Here is a 17,354-nt window from a genome sequence, read left to right on the forward strand (position 1 = left end):
GGGGGTGTAGCTGGGGGAGGAGTGGGTCTAGAAGCTTGCTCCATGGTGGATATGCAACTGAATATGGTGGTCTTTAAGATGGTCTTCATATAGGTCTTCAATACGGCTCCCAATGGGGTCTCCTATGGATACCCCTCCCCCCTTTTAACTGAGATCTAGCGCGATAATTACGTATGAGGGTTGGGTCTATGGCAGCCACCCTCAGTAAAACCCTTACATCTTCCTTGTCACTTGCCCTAAATTGCCCCTTTGTGAAGGCTAGAGTTTTAATTATATCTAAAATATTTAAATTTTGTACAGGCTTTAATAAATTTCCGCGACTATCCCACATCACCTGTTGGCTGTTTTGTCCAAACATGTTCAATAATGCTTTGACATGAGGAATTTCCTCAATTTTAAAATTCACATTTATTAAGTTGTCCAGACTTGGATTTTGGGGTGTGATGGTGGCTTTATGTGGAGTGTGGCCAGCAACAATTACTTGCACTTCGGGCGGGAGGATGGAATGTCCCCTTTTTTTATTTATTTTTTTTTTTAAAAGGCGATGGTCGCGCCGGGCAGCCCGCGTTTTTTTTTTTCTTTTTAAGGGTGGCGGCGGGCGACGGTCGCCGGGGGCCCCAATGTCATTTAAAGGGTGTGTGACCAGCCCCGCCCGTCTGGAGGTGCTACTACGGCAACACCGCCCACAGCCCGTTGTTGTCAGGTGGGAGGAAGGAGTGTCCTCTTCCCCCACCCCCCCCATCACCCCTACCAGAGTCGCAGGTGGGTAGGTTACGGGCTCCCCCAATATTATTACTTGGGGTGGATTCGTTTTTTAAAGAGAAGGACATACTTTCACTACCATCACCACCGGGGGAGGGCAGACCCACAGCATTAGGAGGTGATGGTGAGTTCTTGTTTTTATTAAATAAATATTTTTCAGCTATGAATCGTGGTACCAGGCAATATTCTTTCACCATTTTATTCTCTCGTTACTTATTTACGCAATTACCTTATTAGGGAGGAAATTAACGATACAGCCAAAGGTAGCAGAGCTGCTAATATTGCCCCACCACGTCTGGAGGTCAGTATGAGCTTCTTTTTGTATAAGGGAGTTTTCTTACGCGCTACAGATCGTATGTCGTTCTGATATCTCTGTAAGCCATTAATTATCTGAGGTTGAACTGGGATGTTTCGTTTCAGAAAATTGGCAAAAATTTCACAAATTGATTCAATTTCCTGCCGTTTTAAAGCCTTGATTAGTTTATTCCGCTTCTTGGGTGATAAATTGTTTAATAAAAATAACAACTGATGATGTTTCTCTACGAGAGAGTCCTCTTGAACTGTCATTTTTTGTTAAATTTGACGATGTCTTGAGCTTTAATCCAGCTATTGGCAGAATCTGGGTACCCTCTCCACTTGACGAAATATTCTCTGTGTCCTTTCGATGTTTTCCTAGACTGTAATACCGTTACAGGAAAATAGTCTGGAAGGGATGTTGCAATCAATTCCTGCTCATAAAACATGCCACTGATCGTCTCGTTGTTTAAATCTTTGATTTTATATGTCGGGATTGGATGTGTTCTGTCAATATGTGACACTACAAATATTTCTTCTGTATTTTGGTGCCAAAAGCCTTTGTGAAATATATTCCTGCGCTTTGCCAATCGCACATGCTGTCCAAGGTGCAGCCGTGGACTGATGGCAGTTATGGAGGAGTCATTGTTTAAATACATGACCTTAAACTGTCTTCGTATATCTTCAATATTTTGCAACTTATGAATGGCATGAGGAGTATTTTTTAGCATCCTGTGGAAAGTGTGGTTGTACACGTCCACAACTTTAGGGAGGATGTGGGTGTATTTTAATGAATTAGCTTGAGTCATATAATGATACAGTTTATGTTTTAAAGTTCTGATGGCTCGCTCCACTATGCTAGATTTCATTTCCGAAAATACACTATATAATTTAATATTTTTCTTATTAAAATAATTTTGAACTGACTTGTTGTAAAATTCTCTACCTCGGTCAGTGAATATCCGCCTTACACCGAGAAACTGAGGCGTTTCCTCTAATATCTTCTTCAGAGCGACTAACACTTCACTCGAATTTTTTGTTTTTAAAGTTTGAGTCTGCATTAGGCGGGAATAAACATCGACACAAATTAAAATATATTTAACACCATTATTGTATTTTTGTAAACTACAAAAGTCCCCTAGGTCACAGGCAATTATGGTACGAGGTTTAGGGGCTAATATTTTCCGTCGGGGGAACCTAACTAAATTTCCTCTATGTAATGTGTAAGATCGCTCCCCATGGAGAAATTCCTTCACATCTGCAACACTAATGTTGGGGTCTTTAAGTCTGGCAGCCTTATACAATTTTTGAATTGACCCTGTGAAACCACCTGGGCTAGAAATGTCATTATAGATACTGGTGAGAATTGTTCGTTTCTGTGTCGTTAGAGACATTTTTTTTTTTTTTGTTGTCGTTGATGATTACATTTGATACACAATTTCACAGTGGTCTTCGTTGGTGATGCTCGTTCGTAGTTGTAATGCCTCAGGAACCGTCAGATCGACCAATAAGTAACCATACTTGTTCTGGGATATTGCCCGACGGTATATTTCAACGAAACTACTAGTTGTTTTTCGCCCATATAACTGTCCACTTAAAATTTCAAGTTGGCTTATGTCTCTCTGCTTCATTAATATATAATGACTACAATTCAGAGTTATTGTCCTGGCGTATTTCCCCTGGGGAAACAAATTTTGACTAATTAGAATTACGGAAATATTACCGTGTCTCCCTCTTGTGAAGATATTGGCTATAATTGGACTCTGTATGGCTTCCAGGTATAAGTCATCAATTATATACAAAACTGACTCATTTGAAAAAGGATCTTTATACTCTAGTGGGTTAATCAGATCCTGGGAGACAGTAACCTTGTTTCGCAGAGAGGGAATGTTTGAAAGAGGTTGTTCTGTATTATTTGCAGATGACACTAAAATTTTTGAGAATTTTCCGTGGTATTTAACACATAAATTCCCCACTAGGGTCGTTTTCCCAGAATTACTGAATCCAGCTACAAATATTCTTGCTGGGTGGTGGAAAATATTAAGTTGCTCGTCTGTGACAGACGCACACTCCTCCATATTTTCCCCATAAATGGTTCAATTACCTATGGAGTGGTCGCTTATATATTCATATATATATATATATATATATATATATATATATTGAGTGTGTGTGTGTGTGTGTGTGTGTGTGTGTGTGTGTGTGTGTGAGAGTGTGTGAGAGTGTGTGTGTGAGAGTGTGTGTGTGTGTGTGTGTGAGTGTGAGTGTATTCACCCATCAAGGGATGTGTCCCCCTCAGGACATAGCCAGTCCTCCTGATGTTTTTTTTGAAGTAGAAGTCCCCTAGTGATGACCTCCAGACGAGAGAGAGAGAGAGAAAAAAAAAGTTTTCTACAGCAGGCCTAACCCTTCTCTTACAAAAGGACTGAGAGGTGTTGTATGTGGCAACGTTGCCCCCCACGTTTCCGAGTCAATAAAAGGACGCTACACCTCCCCCACATCATGTATTATTGAATTGTGACCAAACCATCCACTCTCCTCCCCGTCTAGCTCGAGATGTAAGTAAATTAGTATCTATTTCATATAAGGGTTATATATATATATATATATATATATATATATATATATATATATATATATATATATATATATATATATATATATATATATAATATATATATATATATATATATATATATATATATATATATATATATATTTATATAGATAAGTAGGGGCAGGAATGAGAAGTGGAGTGATTTGAGTGCTGGGGGGATATATATATATATATATATATATATATATATATATATATATATATATATATATATATATATATATATATATATATATATATATATTTATTTATTTATTTATTTATTTTAGGTAAGCGTGATCGTTATGTCTCGAGTTGGTGATATTTGTAGAATTTGTGGATGGGGGTCATCACATCTCTTCGTTCATAGGTGTTACACATGTTTCTTCTGCGGAGAAACTGTATGTGTACAGTCTAGTGGTGAACACAGGAGAACCTGTGCTGGAGGTATGACCGTATTTTATATATTTATTTATTCACTTATATCAAATAAAAAAAATATTAAGAAGGGTTTTCCCCTTCTCCATGAGTGTGGGAGAGAGAGTGTATATAAATTATACACTATTTCCTTCATTAGGTAAACGTCGCCAGCCCACCCTCCCTTCCAGAGAGGATGGCTTCTTGTGCTTTTTGTGTGGAAATACATCCTTGAGACCTCACCACACTTCCCCTTGTGATAATTGTGGGACCTCTGTGTGTGAGGACTTGACCTCTGAACATCTACAAACATGCCCCCGTGGTGAGTGAATAAACCCTCCACCTTTATTTCTCTTAAGAATCTTTTTTGAGAACTTATGTCATGGGGATTAGTGAGAGGGTGTTGCCTTTTTATTATTATTATTATTATTATTATTATTATTATTATTATTTATTATTATTCCTTTCCAGGAGCGATTCAGAGGCAGGTAGGGGAGGAACATGACAAAGCACAGCGTGACAATAACCCCTTAGGTGGAGGGGAGGGGGGAGAGGAAGCGATGAGTGATGATGATGATGGTGATGATGGTGATAGGGGTGACATCTCTCAGCCGGGCCCTAGTGGTCTTAGACCCCCTGTCATCAATAGACTTAATGCCCTAAATAGTGATGAAAATTCCCCAGATGAGGAGGATGCTATAGACACTCCACACTTAATTAATAGGGTGGGGGCTCTGGGGAATCTCTTTACTAGGCTGGAATATTCCATCCCCTCAGCCTTCGCCACAGACCCTATAGGACTCCTAAGCAACTTTAGGGACTATTACATATCTGAAATAGAGAATTACATGAATTCTCTTGGGGGACATGGCAATTTTACTTCATCATTAAAAATCCTCCTCGAGGTAAAGGTAACACTTTTGAAACAACGACTCACGGAAGATGATGACTTTAGAGAACACTTCATAACAACACCCGCTAGACTGGTAACTCTTGAGGATGTGGGTAATCTTATTGATAGCTGGGTGGCTTATATGATTACACGACTGGAAGATCTCCTTTCAGAAACAGAGGGGGAGTGGTTTCATATTATATAATGTCGATTTCCTCAAAATCGTCATCTGTAATGCAAGTGTAAGGTCAGTTTTGGGGGATTATGTCCCTTATCCCCCATTTCTAAGGGGACGGCATGAGGTCTTCAACCCAAACCCGGCTGGTAACAATAAAACATGTATTATTCAGTGCATTGCTGCTTTTCTGGCGTCACAACAAGGGTGGAAGTGGAGACGTATAGGGAGACTTGTAGAGTCTCACTCTAGGGTTAGGAAAATGGTCAAATACGACAATTTATCCTTCCCTCTGTCTTGGGAGGATATCTCTAAATTGGAGAATAGAAATAAACTATCCATTTTTTTGTATTCAATACACAAACATACAGATGGCGTCTATCACGTCTCTCTTTGTCGTCGTGGTAGCAGACAGTACTCGATCATAGTTCCTTTATTGTTATTGGGGGAATCTCATGTGACCTTGATAAAAGACTTCGATAAGTTCCTTCGGAACTTTACTCGCAGCCACAAACGAAAGACAGTCTTCTGTAGAAACTGTCTCTCAGAATATCAAAATTCGTCTGAGCTAACAAATCACTCATCTTCCTGCGACATCACTCAGAAAATTATTTACCCTCAGCCTGGGGACACACTCCATTTTAAAAATACGGGGAAAGGTTATGCCCCTTCCCATGTGGGCTATTTTGATTTCGAGTGTGTCCTAAGCACTGAGGATTGTCTAGGTTCTGTTACAGCCATACATAGACCTATAGCATACAGCTATATAATTGTTGATAGGAACCACACTGTCGTTGATAAATTTACTTATTTTGGGGGGGACAGTGTTACTCATTTCATGCAGCGAGTTGCCACCAAATGGGAAATTATCAGATCTACCCTCCACCATTATGAAATAGACATGTCTCTTGAGGATATGATCCATTTTAGGAGACAGACTCACTGCCAGTTTTGTGAGCAGGTATTTACCCCCTCCAATTTCAAGGTTCAACATCATGATCACCTTAGGGAAAAGCTCAATTATATTGGAGCTCTATGTAATTACTGCAACCTCCGCCACAAGAATGCTCTGGAGAGTTTAGTTCTAATTGCCCATAATATGTCTTATGACATGGGCTTAATTTTGAGGGAGTTTACCATGGATTCAAATATTAAGAGCAATATCCTCATGAGACAGGGGACGAAATATCTTAAGGTGGAAATAGGGAAGCTTAAATTTCTTGATTCACTGGCTTTTATTACAGGTAGTCTTTCATCCCTAGCAAAGACCCACATTGATTCAGCCAGCCCCTTAACATTCACTCACTCAATGATAGAGGGTTTGCCCAAAAAGAGTCACCACCTACTCTTAAAGGGTAAGCAGTTTTTCCCTTATGAATATACCACAAAAATCAGCTGCTTTAATGACACATCACTCCCTCCTATTGAAATGTTCTACAGCTCCCTAAACAAATCAGGTATAACTTTGGACGAATATAGACATTCTAAATTAGTATGGGAGGCTACAGGGTGTAGGACATTAAAAGACTACCTCCTCATTTATTTGAGGTGTGATGTAGGATTACTGGCTGACATTTTTACACACCACAGGGCAATTCTAAATGATATATATTCTTTAGAATTGACACACTATTGCAGCCTCCCAGGGTACTCCTACGACTGCTTCCTGAAAAGTAGCAGAATATCGCTGGAGTTAAGTGCAGATGTGACGTTGCACAATCTCTTATCACAAAACATACGAGGGGGTTTTACAACTGCAGTTAGGAGTTATGTCAGAGCTAACAACCGCTATGTCAACCCATCTTTTAACCCCCAGGAGGATAGGTCTTCATTCTTACTTTATCTCGACTTTAACAGCCTCTATGGGAGTTGTATGACTAGGAAATTGCCCCATGGGGGACTAAGGAGACTATCATCTGATGAGATGAACTCCTTCATTAGCGGGGGGAAGATAATGACAGAACAGCCTTTCTCTTCTAACAAAGGGTACTGGCTCTTAATTGACACCAAACTTTTAAGACCCGAAATAGCTAGACTAACAGACGATCTGCCCCTTTGTTTACACCATAGGGGAATAAGTATGGAGGATATCTCACCATTTAGTAGGGGACTTCTGGAAACAAATAACATCACACACCTCCCCCCAAAAAACATCAAACTGGTTGGAGATCATCTCCCCAAAAAACATTATTTCATATCTCTTCACCTTTTACAACTATTTATTGAGATAGGACTTGAAGTGGAAACAATACATGCAATTTACGAGTTCCACCAGTCAGATTTTATGGCAGAATTTGTTAACACCAACGTTAACAATAGAAATGCCTCCAGCAGTAATGATAGGAAAACACTCTTCAAATTACTGACGAACAGTGTTTTTGGTAAAACACTACTGAATCCAGCTCGTTATGCCATTGACACCAAACTAGTGACTTCAGCTAGGGCCTTTTTACGAGAGGTGAAGAATCCCCGCTTTAAACGAATGGTGCATTTAGGCGACAATAAATTATTGTCTGTCAGTTCCAGACCATTCATTAAAATTACTCATCCTAATTACATTGGGTTCCAGATTCTTGAGCTAGCAAAATACAGCTTGTACCATTTTTGGTACAGGGTACTTAAGAACCACTATTCAGATAGGGTACAACTGGTGTATAGTGATACAGACAGTTTCATTTTCACCTTACTAGCTGAAGATGTCTTTAATGAGATGGGGAAAGAACCCCTTAGTTTGTGGATGGATACGAGTAATTTTCCTGAAACTCACCCCTTGTATGATCCTTCTAAAAAGGGTGTTTTAGGGCTGTTAAAGTCAGAGGTGTCAGATAAACACATCCTTGAAGTTGTGGCACTCAAGCCCAAAATGTATAGTGTGCTTTTGCTTGACAATAAAAATTCCATCACCGCTAAGGGTATTCCCCGAGCTGTGCAAAGATCTTTAACACATAACCACTTTAAAGAGACCCTTCACAGTAATGGTGTAGTAAATACTTTTAATTACTCACAAATAAGAAACATAGGGGGGCAGATGGCAACCACATTCAATACTAAGAGGGGTTTAAGTGCATTTGATGATAAGCGCTTTTACCTAAATAAATACACTAGCCTAGCGTATGGTCACCCAGACATACCATCCGAGCCCCACCCCAACACCTCAGTCCAAGGAATGTCCACCGAGAGTGAAGGTGGTGACGTCATTGAACCACAAGGAGAGGAAGGACAACACCCCACCAGCGAGAGTGAACCCTATGACGTCAGCAGTCAGTCACCTGAGGGAGGCGCACTACATCCCATTCACTCTCTGGGAGATGATGAGTCATCATCTTCGTCCCAGGAGGAGGAGGAGGAGGGGGAGGAAGACCCCACAACGGACTTGTGGGCGAGAAGGAGAGGTCTTGTTAATAAATATTATGTGGGTGGAGATGACCTACAATACGACTATGTTTAACCCTATGTACTTTGATAATATAATCTATAAATCATCAGGATTATTTCTTTTTCTCCTTCTTTAAGTATAGAGGCTTAAAATATATCCAACTTAAAAACAACTAAGGGAGGCTGGTCCCTCTTACGGTACACTCAAGGTCATCAAGTATGAGGAGGGCTGGTGAGGGGGGACCGCCCCTACTGCGAGGATCCTGTTTTTACACCTGTCCCATAGGGGGAGGTGGGGGGGAGGTGGGGGGGGGGGGGGGTAACTACCGCTCACCTGAGTGTTTATTATACAAATATACTGTCATACTTTTCTGTATAAATGAACATGAGCATGAACATAGCGACACATAATAGATACCTATCTTCACTATTTTACGATTGTTGCTGCCCCACACCTTGGGCGACCTAATATGGGGTGGCTCTAAGTGGCACCCCGCCTCTGATTTTCTTATCTGATTACCCTTCATAGGCAGCTACTTTACTGTAAATGAACATGATCATAGTGGCACATAATAGATACCTATCTTCACTGTTTTTTCGACTGCTACCACTCACACCTTGGGTGACCTAATATGGAGTGGCACTATGTGGCTCCCCGCTTCTGATTTCTTATCTGATCTCCATACATAGGTGGCACACAGAGGCGCATTCTAATCTACTATCAGGACGTGATTTTGAACGAATCAGGACGTGATTTTGAACGAATTAGGACGTGATTTAGAACGAATCAGGACGTGATTTAGAACGAATCAGGACGTGATTTAGAACGAATCAGGACGTGATTTAGAACGAATCAGAACGTGATTTAGAACGAATCAGGACGTGATTTAGAACGAATCAGGACGTGATTTAGAACGAATCAGGACGTGATTTAGAACGAACCAGGACGTGATTTAGAACAACCAGGACGTGATTTAGAACGAATCAAGACGTGATTTAGAACGAATAAGGACATTATATAGAATGAATCAGGACGTGATTTAGACGTGACATTTCGAGCATATATTTGTTCCCTTAACTGAACACCTCTGGATGATGTGAAAGGAGACGTAGGACTGTCGTCAACGATCGCCAGAGATGCGGTAAAACTGAATAAGATGGCCCGGGAGCTACAGATCGACTGATCTAGCTCGATGGAAGTCAGTATGAGGTGGTGACGTCCCAATACATCAGGTACTCCTCAACTTCACGGAATCAGAATGATTATCAAAAGCGGAAGTCCCAAGGATAACTAATATTCTCAGCAAGGACAGATAAACTCATGACTCCACTGTCGCTAAGGACATATTTAGAGCAGTGGGGGCACCCGCTGGCACCCGGTGGCACCCAGCAGCACCCAGCGGCACCCGGTGGAACCCAGCGGCACCCGGTGGAACCCAGCGGCATCCGGTGGAACCCAGCGGCACGCAGTGGAACCCAGCGACACCCGGTGGAACCCAGCAGCACCCGGCAGCACCCAGCAGCACCTAGCGGCACCCAGCTTTCCTTGAGTCCACTCACCTACATTAATCACGAAGGGCTGCCAGGGATATTATTTTCATGTTATGATGAGTAAATTTGCCCATTGAGGATAATGCTTGTACATTATATGTATTTTTGACCTTATATTTCGATGAAATAAAATGGCACGTGATAGGGCTTTGAAGTCATATTCGTCGACGTCAATTAGACGATCATATACCTGAATGACGCAGAAGGAATGCGTACTCATGTTACGTTAGATGATTGCTTGACGTCACAGAGTGTGGTGCTTGACCTGGATACTCTGTTAACAATGATTAATATCATCATCTTTGTGTTTGTCAAAAGCTCTTTTTAACATAATAGAAGCGTTATTAATTGCCAGTAAAAATGATACTTAACTGCAAGTTAAGTGCGTATTTAATTACAAACTGAAAGAGGAATTGTTAGTGATAGCCCGACTCACTCCTCCTTTCTTGATCATTAAACTTAAAGAAGAAACTCGTGTCTCGTGTAACACGAAGTCAGAACTCTCTTTTTACTCTCGTGGGACACTTCATCTTCTCTCATTAACTTCTAAAATCTAATTCCAGTGCAATTCTGAGTTCTCATTAAACATTTACCTGCTGTAACTCGAACTGTCCTGTTCACTTAATATTTTACCTGTTCACTTTTTTTTCCTTTGCTCTTGAAATATCTTTTAAACTTTTACTTTCAACTAAAAACCTGAATTTTCTGTTCTGTGAAAATTTACTGACGTCCAGCTTCTGAAATTCGAGCGTGAGAGGACTTATCATCTAAAATATGTAGTCAATATTTGGGACAAAACGTTTTTTTTTAATTGGGTACTTTGTTTTACAATCAGTTTCATGTTCCTTATAATCAAGTATTCTTGATTTGTTCTATTGTCGAGGAGCAGGAAGGCTGTTAAGAAGATCGAAAAACAAATGACATTCCACAATAGTTGCCTATCTCCCAAGTACCCATTTATTGCTGGATGAACAAAGGCATTCAGAGCAAGGAAACGTTCACAAAGGCTCCTGGCCTGCTGCGGGAACAGAACCCGACACCATAAAGAGGCGAACCAATTTGCAGACGCTGTCATGGCAATTATGAGTCATATTTACTGAGGAAATTGGTTTCAGCCCCAGAGAACCCTGTAGGCACCTCCATGAAGCCTCAAAATTATTAACTCTTCAAAATATATATATATATATATATATATATATATATATATATATATATATATATATATATATATATATATATATATATATATATATATATATATTATATATATATATATATATATATATATATATATATATATATATATATTATATATATATATATATATATATATATATATATATATATATATATATATATATATATATATATATATATATATATAATTAGCAATTTTAATTGGTTAATTAAAATAGATCCATATTGTATAAATCATAAATAATATTAATACTGTATGTCTTTGTAATTTGTATTAAAGCAGACACAATAATCTTTCTATTAAAAATACTTTTTAAAAAATTTTATTAAAGAACTCCTTTCCCAGATCTGAATTTTTTGAAAATTCTGAAAAGAATTTGGTGATAATCTTCTGAGAAATGAACAAATAAAGTATTCAACAATTTATCACTTATCAAATATTTATGCTGCGAAACTTGAAATTTCAAAGCTAGAGATGTATGTGTCGTGAAGGAAAGCTAACTCTTAGTATATTGATATTTAATTGATTGAATTAAATTACACGAAGGACCACCTTATTTTTACTGAAAAGGGAAACAGATAAATACTAGAAGATGAGTTACTCCTAGTACACTTAATCGAGGCTGGTTCTTTTTCGAAAGATATTAGTAAGATTTACTAAGAAATGTAATTTGTATAAGTATTCAATAATTTGGTTAATAACAAGAGCATATTATAATAACTGTTAGACAAGAAAATCGTTCCTTTCTAAAGTTCATGAGGGTATAATATGGGTAAATTCCTAGTTCACGTAAATGATATATCAAATTCGAGATATTATTAAATCGCGACTATTCATAAGAAATTAAGGAATAAATCAACGTAATATCAGCTGCTTAGCTGTGACAGTGAACGGGAGCGTGGTTGGGTGATGGCGTCATCTAGAACCTGCTGGAACACGTGACCCACTAGCGTGGCGTGGGAATTTGTCTCACCTCCGGCTGCCTCAACACACGCTGGAAACCCAATATGGTGTAAAATTCGTTTACACACAGTAAATTATATCATTATGGATTACTGGAAGGCTAAATTAAGTTCACTGGGAAGATACTTGTAGTTAGAGGAGGGAGCAAGGTGAAACGATGGCCTACGGGTAAAGTTTACATGTTTAGAATTCTGAACCCTGTAACTGAACCACTTAACATTATTGTTGTCCACCGACGCAATCCTTGGATCGCTGATGGAGTAGTTATACACTCCGGGGCCGATTTAATAGCAAGGGCCGATCACGTAGCTGGCGAAACCTTCACCTCTCTCCAATGGCCGTCACGCCGTCTCATGGCCAAGGCTTGGTAGCAAGCTTTTTCTGTGCGCGCTCCTCCTCCTCGCTCAACCCCTCTCTCGCGCATGCGCAACATATTTTAGCAGAAATGGAAAATTCTTTCCCATGTAATTACTCTACTTAATACGTTAAATGAGAATAGGGTCGCAATTGTAGGGAGTTATATATTATTTAAATTCTCGTCAAATAATAATTAATGTGAACAGTGTTCTTATTAAACGAGAACTGGAGAGAATTTTCTGTTTCCTTCATGTTAGTTTAAGATAACACATAAACTGCTATATAGTTATCTTTTAGTTTATAACTTGTTGTTATTAGATCACTAGTTGTTATATTATCAGGTATTAATTCTTGTTAAAAATACAGACAAAAGGCGAGAATATTACTCAATTCTCTGGCATGTTGACAATATTTATGCATTGCTGGTTATTATCTGTCGCAATACTGTCCCTCTATGTAGGAAGAATTTGGTAAATGACGCACAGATAGGAAAATATTAATTTATGTTAATTCTACAAATTAGTAGGATTAGTATACACTATGCCTAGCATACAATGGTGACGTATTATAATAAAATAATGATGTATTAGTGTTCGAACCATTCCAACAGTATGACCAGTATAGAATGTATTACAATTTTTGTAGAGTACCTTATAAATGACACAGTTATTACTACGAGGGCTGTATCTAACTAATAATTCTGCAATATTATTTTCATTATATGAATCCATATGTACATTAAAAATATTCTAGGTCTTGACAATAGTCTCGAACCGAGGAACACGTAGAACAAAAAAAAAAAATTTGGGGCCAAATTTTTTAAATGCTGATTTTGTTATAATATGTACGTTAAGTTTTGTTACGACAAGCCCTCAAGAAACTTACTGGATAGCAAAGTTTGAAACAAATTTAATCAATATATAAAACTCCTTATCCATGAACTCAGGACTAACAATTAGAAGAGCTCTTAGAGAAAAGGATAAAATAATATTGATTACTTAACATTATCTCTGATGTTCGGAGAAATACTTAACATACGACAAATTGTTTGTTGGCATTCTGTAAATACTAAAATTATTAGAAAAATCTTCCCTATAAATAAGGATATCTTAAAATGGCAGACATTTATCAATTTCAATCTATAAAGAGAAGCGGAACATCTCTCTGTTTATCGAGTAGAGATCGAAATGGAAATGAGAATTTTTTTTTAACTTGTTCATATTCGTCGTATCAGTCATTATTTTGTTAATTCCACTCTACTAAGTTTCCAAACATACAAATAATCACCAATATGTCGAGAACTAAACAAAAAAAAAAAAACAGGAGAGAGAAAAAAACTACACTAGACTTGACTCACATCAAAATGGCTGCACTTTCCTCCGTCGCAATATCTAACGAAAAACCACGTTGTGGGTGAGGGAAAAGCTGCAGATGAACTCCCATTTTTCATTCTCGCGTCCTAATGACCTGTGTCCTGCGGTAATGGTCACTTCCCCAGTGGCAGAGGAGGTCACTGTCCGACAGTGACCTCGTAATACAATGCATCAACGTCTTAGTGCCATTCACTCCATGCTCAGGCTCTCTCTCAATTATGATGTTCATATTATTTAAAATTCCTTCGTATTATTTCCGAAATCTGTATGTTACACCAATCTTGATATTAATGATATTATGATTATTATGTTAATGGTTACTGATGCATTGTGCCAGGAATACTGTACACCTGGTCTAATGAAGTGGTGGGGCTGCTGTGGATGACTGGTGGAGTGTGGTGGTGATGATGTGGATGACTGCTGGAGTATGGTGGTGTTGCTGAGGGTGAGTAGTGGAGGGTGGTGGTGATGATGTGGATGACTGCTGGAGTATGGTGGTGTTGCTGAGGGTGAGTAGTGGAGGGTGGTGGTGATGATGTGGATGACTGCTGGAGTATGGTGGTGTTGCTGAGGGTGAGTAGTGGAGGGTGGTGGTGTTGCTGTGGATGACTGGTAAATTGTGGTGGTGCTGCTGTGGATGACTGGTAGATTGTGGTGGTGTTGCTGTGGGTGACTGCTGGAGTGTGGTGGTGCTGCTGTAGATGACTGCTGAAGTGTGGTGGTGCTGCTGTGGATGACTGCTGGAGTGTGGTGGTGCTGCTGTGGATGACTGCTGAAGTGTGGTGGTGCTGCTGTGGATGACTGCTGGAGTGTGGTGGTGCTGCTTTGGATGACTAGTGGAGTGTGGTGGTGGTGCTGTGGATGACTGTTGGAGTGTGGTGGTGCTTGTGTGGATGACTGCTGGAGTGTGGTGGTGGTGCTGTGGATGACTGCTGGAGTGTGGTGGTGCTTGTGTGGATGACTGCTGGAGTGTGGTGGTGCTGCTGTGGATGACTGTTGGAGTGTGGTGGTGCTTGTGTGGATGACTGCTGGAGTGTGGTGGTGGTGCTGTGGATGACTGCTGAAGTGTGGTGGAGCTCGTGTGGATGACTGCTGGAGTGTGGTGGTGGTGCTGTGGATGACTGCTGAAGTGTGGTGGTGCTTGTGTGGATGACTGCTGGAGTGTGGTGGTGGTGCTGTGGATGACTAGTGGAGTGTGGTGGTGCTGCTGTGGATGACTGTTGGAGTGTGGTGGTGGTGCTGTGGATGACTAGTGGAGTGTGATGGTGGTGCTGAGGATGACTGGTGGAGTGTGGTGGTGGTGCTGTGGATGACTGCTGGAGTTTGGTGGTGCTGGTGTGGATGACTGCTGGAGTTTGGTGGTGCTGGTGTGGATGACTGGTGGAGTGTGGTGGTGCTGCTGTGGATGACTGCTGGAGTTTGGTGGTGCTGGTGTGGATTACTGGTGGAGTGTGGTGGTGCTGCTGTGGATGACTGCTGGAGTGTGGTGGTGCTGCTGTGGATGACTGGTGGAGTTTGGTGGTGCTGGTGTGGATGACTGCTGGAGTGTGGTGGTGGTGCTGTGGATGACTGCTGGAGTTTGGTGGTGCTGGTGTGGATTACTGGTGGAGTGTAGTGGTGCACGTGGAACACTGTACTAGATCTGGACACCTGGTGGTCTTATGAAGCGGTGGATTACAACATTTCTTCTCCGATACAAGGTACAAGGAAATTTTGGCTCAGAAACTAGAGTCTGACATTCAGTGTGATACTCAAGAAGCACTTACATCTATCATAACCCATCAGGCTTGCTGAGTTGCAGGTCAGTCAATATCACTCTCAGTCAATATCATGTTGCTCTCTGTGAGCTTCACGAAGGTTTATTGCCCTTTGCTCGGCCGGATAACATGTATTTGAGGTTATCGTACGAGTTTCCCATTGCCAAGATTCTCACTTTTATCTCACCATGTCAAGAGATATCATATTGCATCTTAGATCAGTCGGACATCTTGTTCACCGAGTCCTGGAAAATTGTTCATTTCTTACCATTTAGAGAGATTTAAGTGATGGCTTTAGCTCTAGCTTCAGTATTTGGGAACTATATTTTAAACTACAAAAATTATATTTTTATATATTTTTTTATCCCAGTTATCTCTAATAATCTCTCTTATACCAGAGCTAAACCTGCCAGTCACTCTGGAATAAGACATTGCAAGAATTTCCTTCTCTTCTGATACTTGAGACAAGGCTACCATTCTCTCTGGTACCAGAGCCAAGGTTACCATTCTCTCTGGTACCAGAGCCAAGGTTACCATTCTCTCTGGTACCAGAGCCAAGGTTACCATTCTCTCTGGTACCAGAGCCAAGGTTACCATTCTCTCTGGTACCAGAGCCCAGGCTACCATTCTCTCTGGTACCAGAGCCAAGGTTACCATTCTCTCTGGTAGCAGAGCCAAGGTTACCATTCTCTCTGGTACCAGAGCCAAGGTTACCATTCTCTCTGGTACCAGAGCCAAGGTTACCATTCTCTCTGGTACCAGAGCCAAGGTTACCATTCTCTCTGGTACCAGAGCCAAGGCAACCATTCTCTCTGGTACCAGAGCCAAGGTTACCATTCTCTCTGGTACCAGAGCCAAGGTTACCATTCTCTCTGGTACCAGAGCCAAGGTTACCATTCTCTCTGGTACCAGAGCCAAGGCTACTATTCTCTCTGGTACCAGAGCCAAGGTTACCATTCTCTCTGGTACCAGAGCCAAGGTTACCATTCTCTCTGGTACCAGAGCCAAGGCTACTATTCTCTCTGGTACCAGAGCCAAGGTTACCATTCTCTCTGGTATCAGAGCCAAGGCTACTATTCTCTCTGGTACCAGAGCCAAGGTTACCATTCTCTCTGGTACCAGAGCCAAGGTTACCATTCTCTCTGGTATCAGAGCCAAGGCTACCATTCTCTCTGGTACCAGAGCCAAGGCTACCATTCTCTCTGGTACCAGACCAGAGCCAAGGCTACCATATTCTCTGGTACCAGAGCCAAGGCTACCATATTCTCTGGTACCAGAGCCAAGGCTACCATATTCTCTGGTACCAGAGCCAAGGCTACCATTCTCTCTGGTACCAGAGCCAAGGCTACCATTCTCACTGGTACCAGAGCCAAGGCTACCATTCTCTCTGGTACCAGAGCCACGTTTACCATTCTCTCTGGTACCAGAGCCATGGTTACCATTCTCTCTGGTACCAGAGCCAAGGCTACCATTCTCTCTGGTACCAGAGTCAAGGCTACCATTCTCTCTGATAACAGAGCCAAAGCTACCATTCTCTCTGGTACCAGACCAGAGCCAAGGCTACCATATTCTCTGGTACCAGAGCCAAGGCTACCATATTCTCTGGTACCAGAGCCAAGGCTACCATTCTCTCTGGGACCAGAG

The 17,354-nt window shown here is 40.7% G+C and overlaps 1 protein-coding gene across 1 annotated transcript; it reads right to left on the reverse strand.

The window, feature by feature from the left end:
• Window positions 1-16,110: 16,110 nt before the first annotated feature.
• LOC138371766 (uncharacterized PPE family protein PPE62-like) lies at window positions 16,111-17,143 on the reverse strand. Its single transcript, XM_069336788.1, has 2 exons — window positions 17,120-17,143; window positions 16,111-16,935 (listed from the first exon to the last, which is right to left on the reverse strand). The coding sequence occupies exons 1-2, from the start codon at window positions 17,141-17,143 to the stop codon at window positions 16,111-16,113; spliced, it is 849 nt and encodes a 282-aa protein (XP_069192889.1).
• Between the last annotated feature and the right edge of the window lie 211 nt (window positions 17,144-17,354).

The sequence above is a fragment of the Procambarus clarkii genome, chromosome 36 (genome assembly GCF_040958095.1).
Source record: "Procambarus clarkii isolate CNS0578487 chromosome 36, FALCON_Pclarkii_2.0, whole genome shotgun sequence".
NCBI classification, from domain to species: domain Eukaryota; kingdom Metazoa; phylum Arthropoda; class Malacostraca; order Decapoda; family Cambaridae; genus Procambarus; species Procambarus clarkii.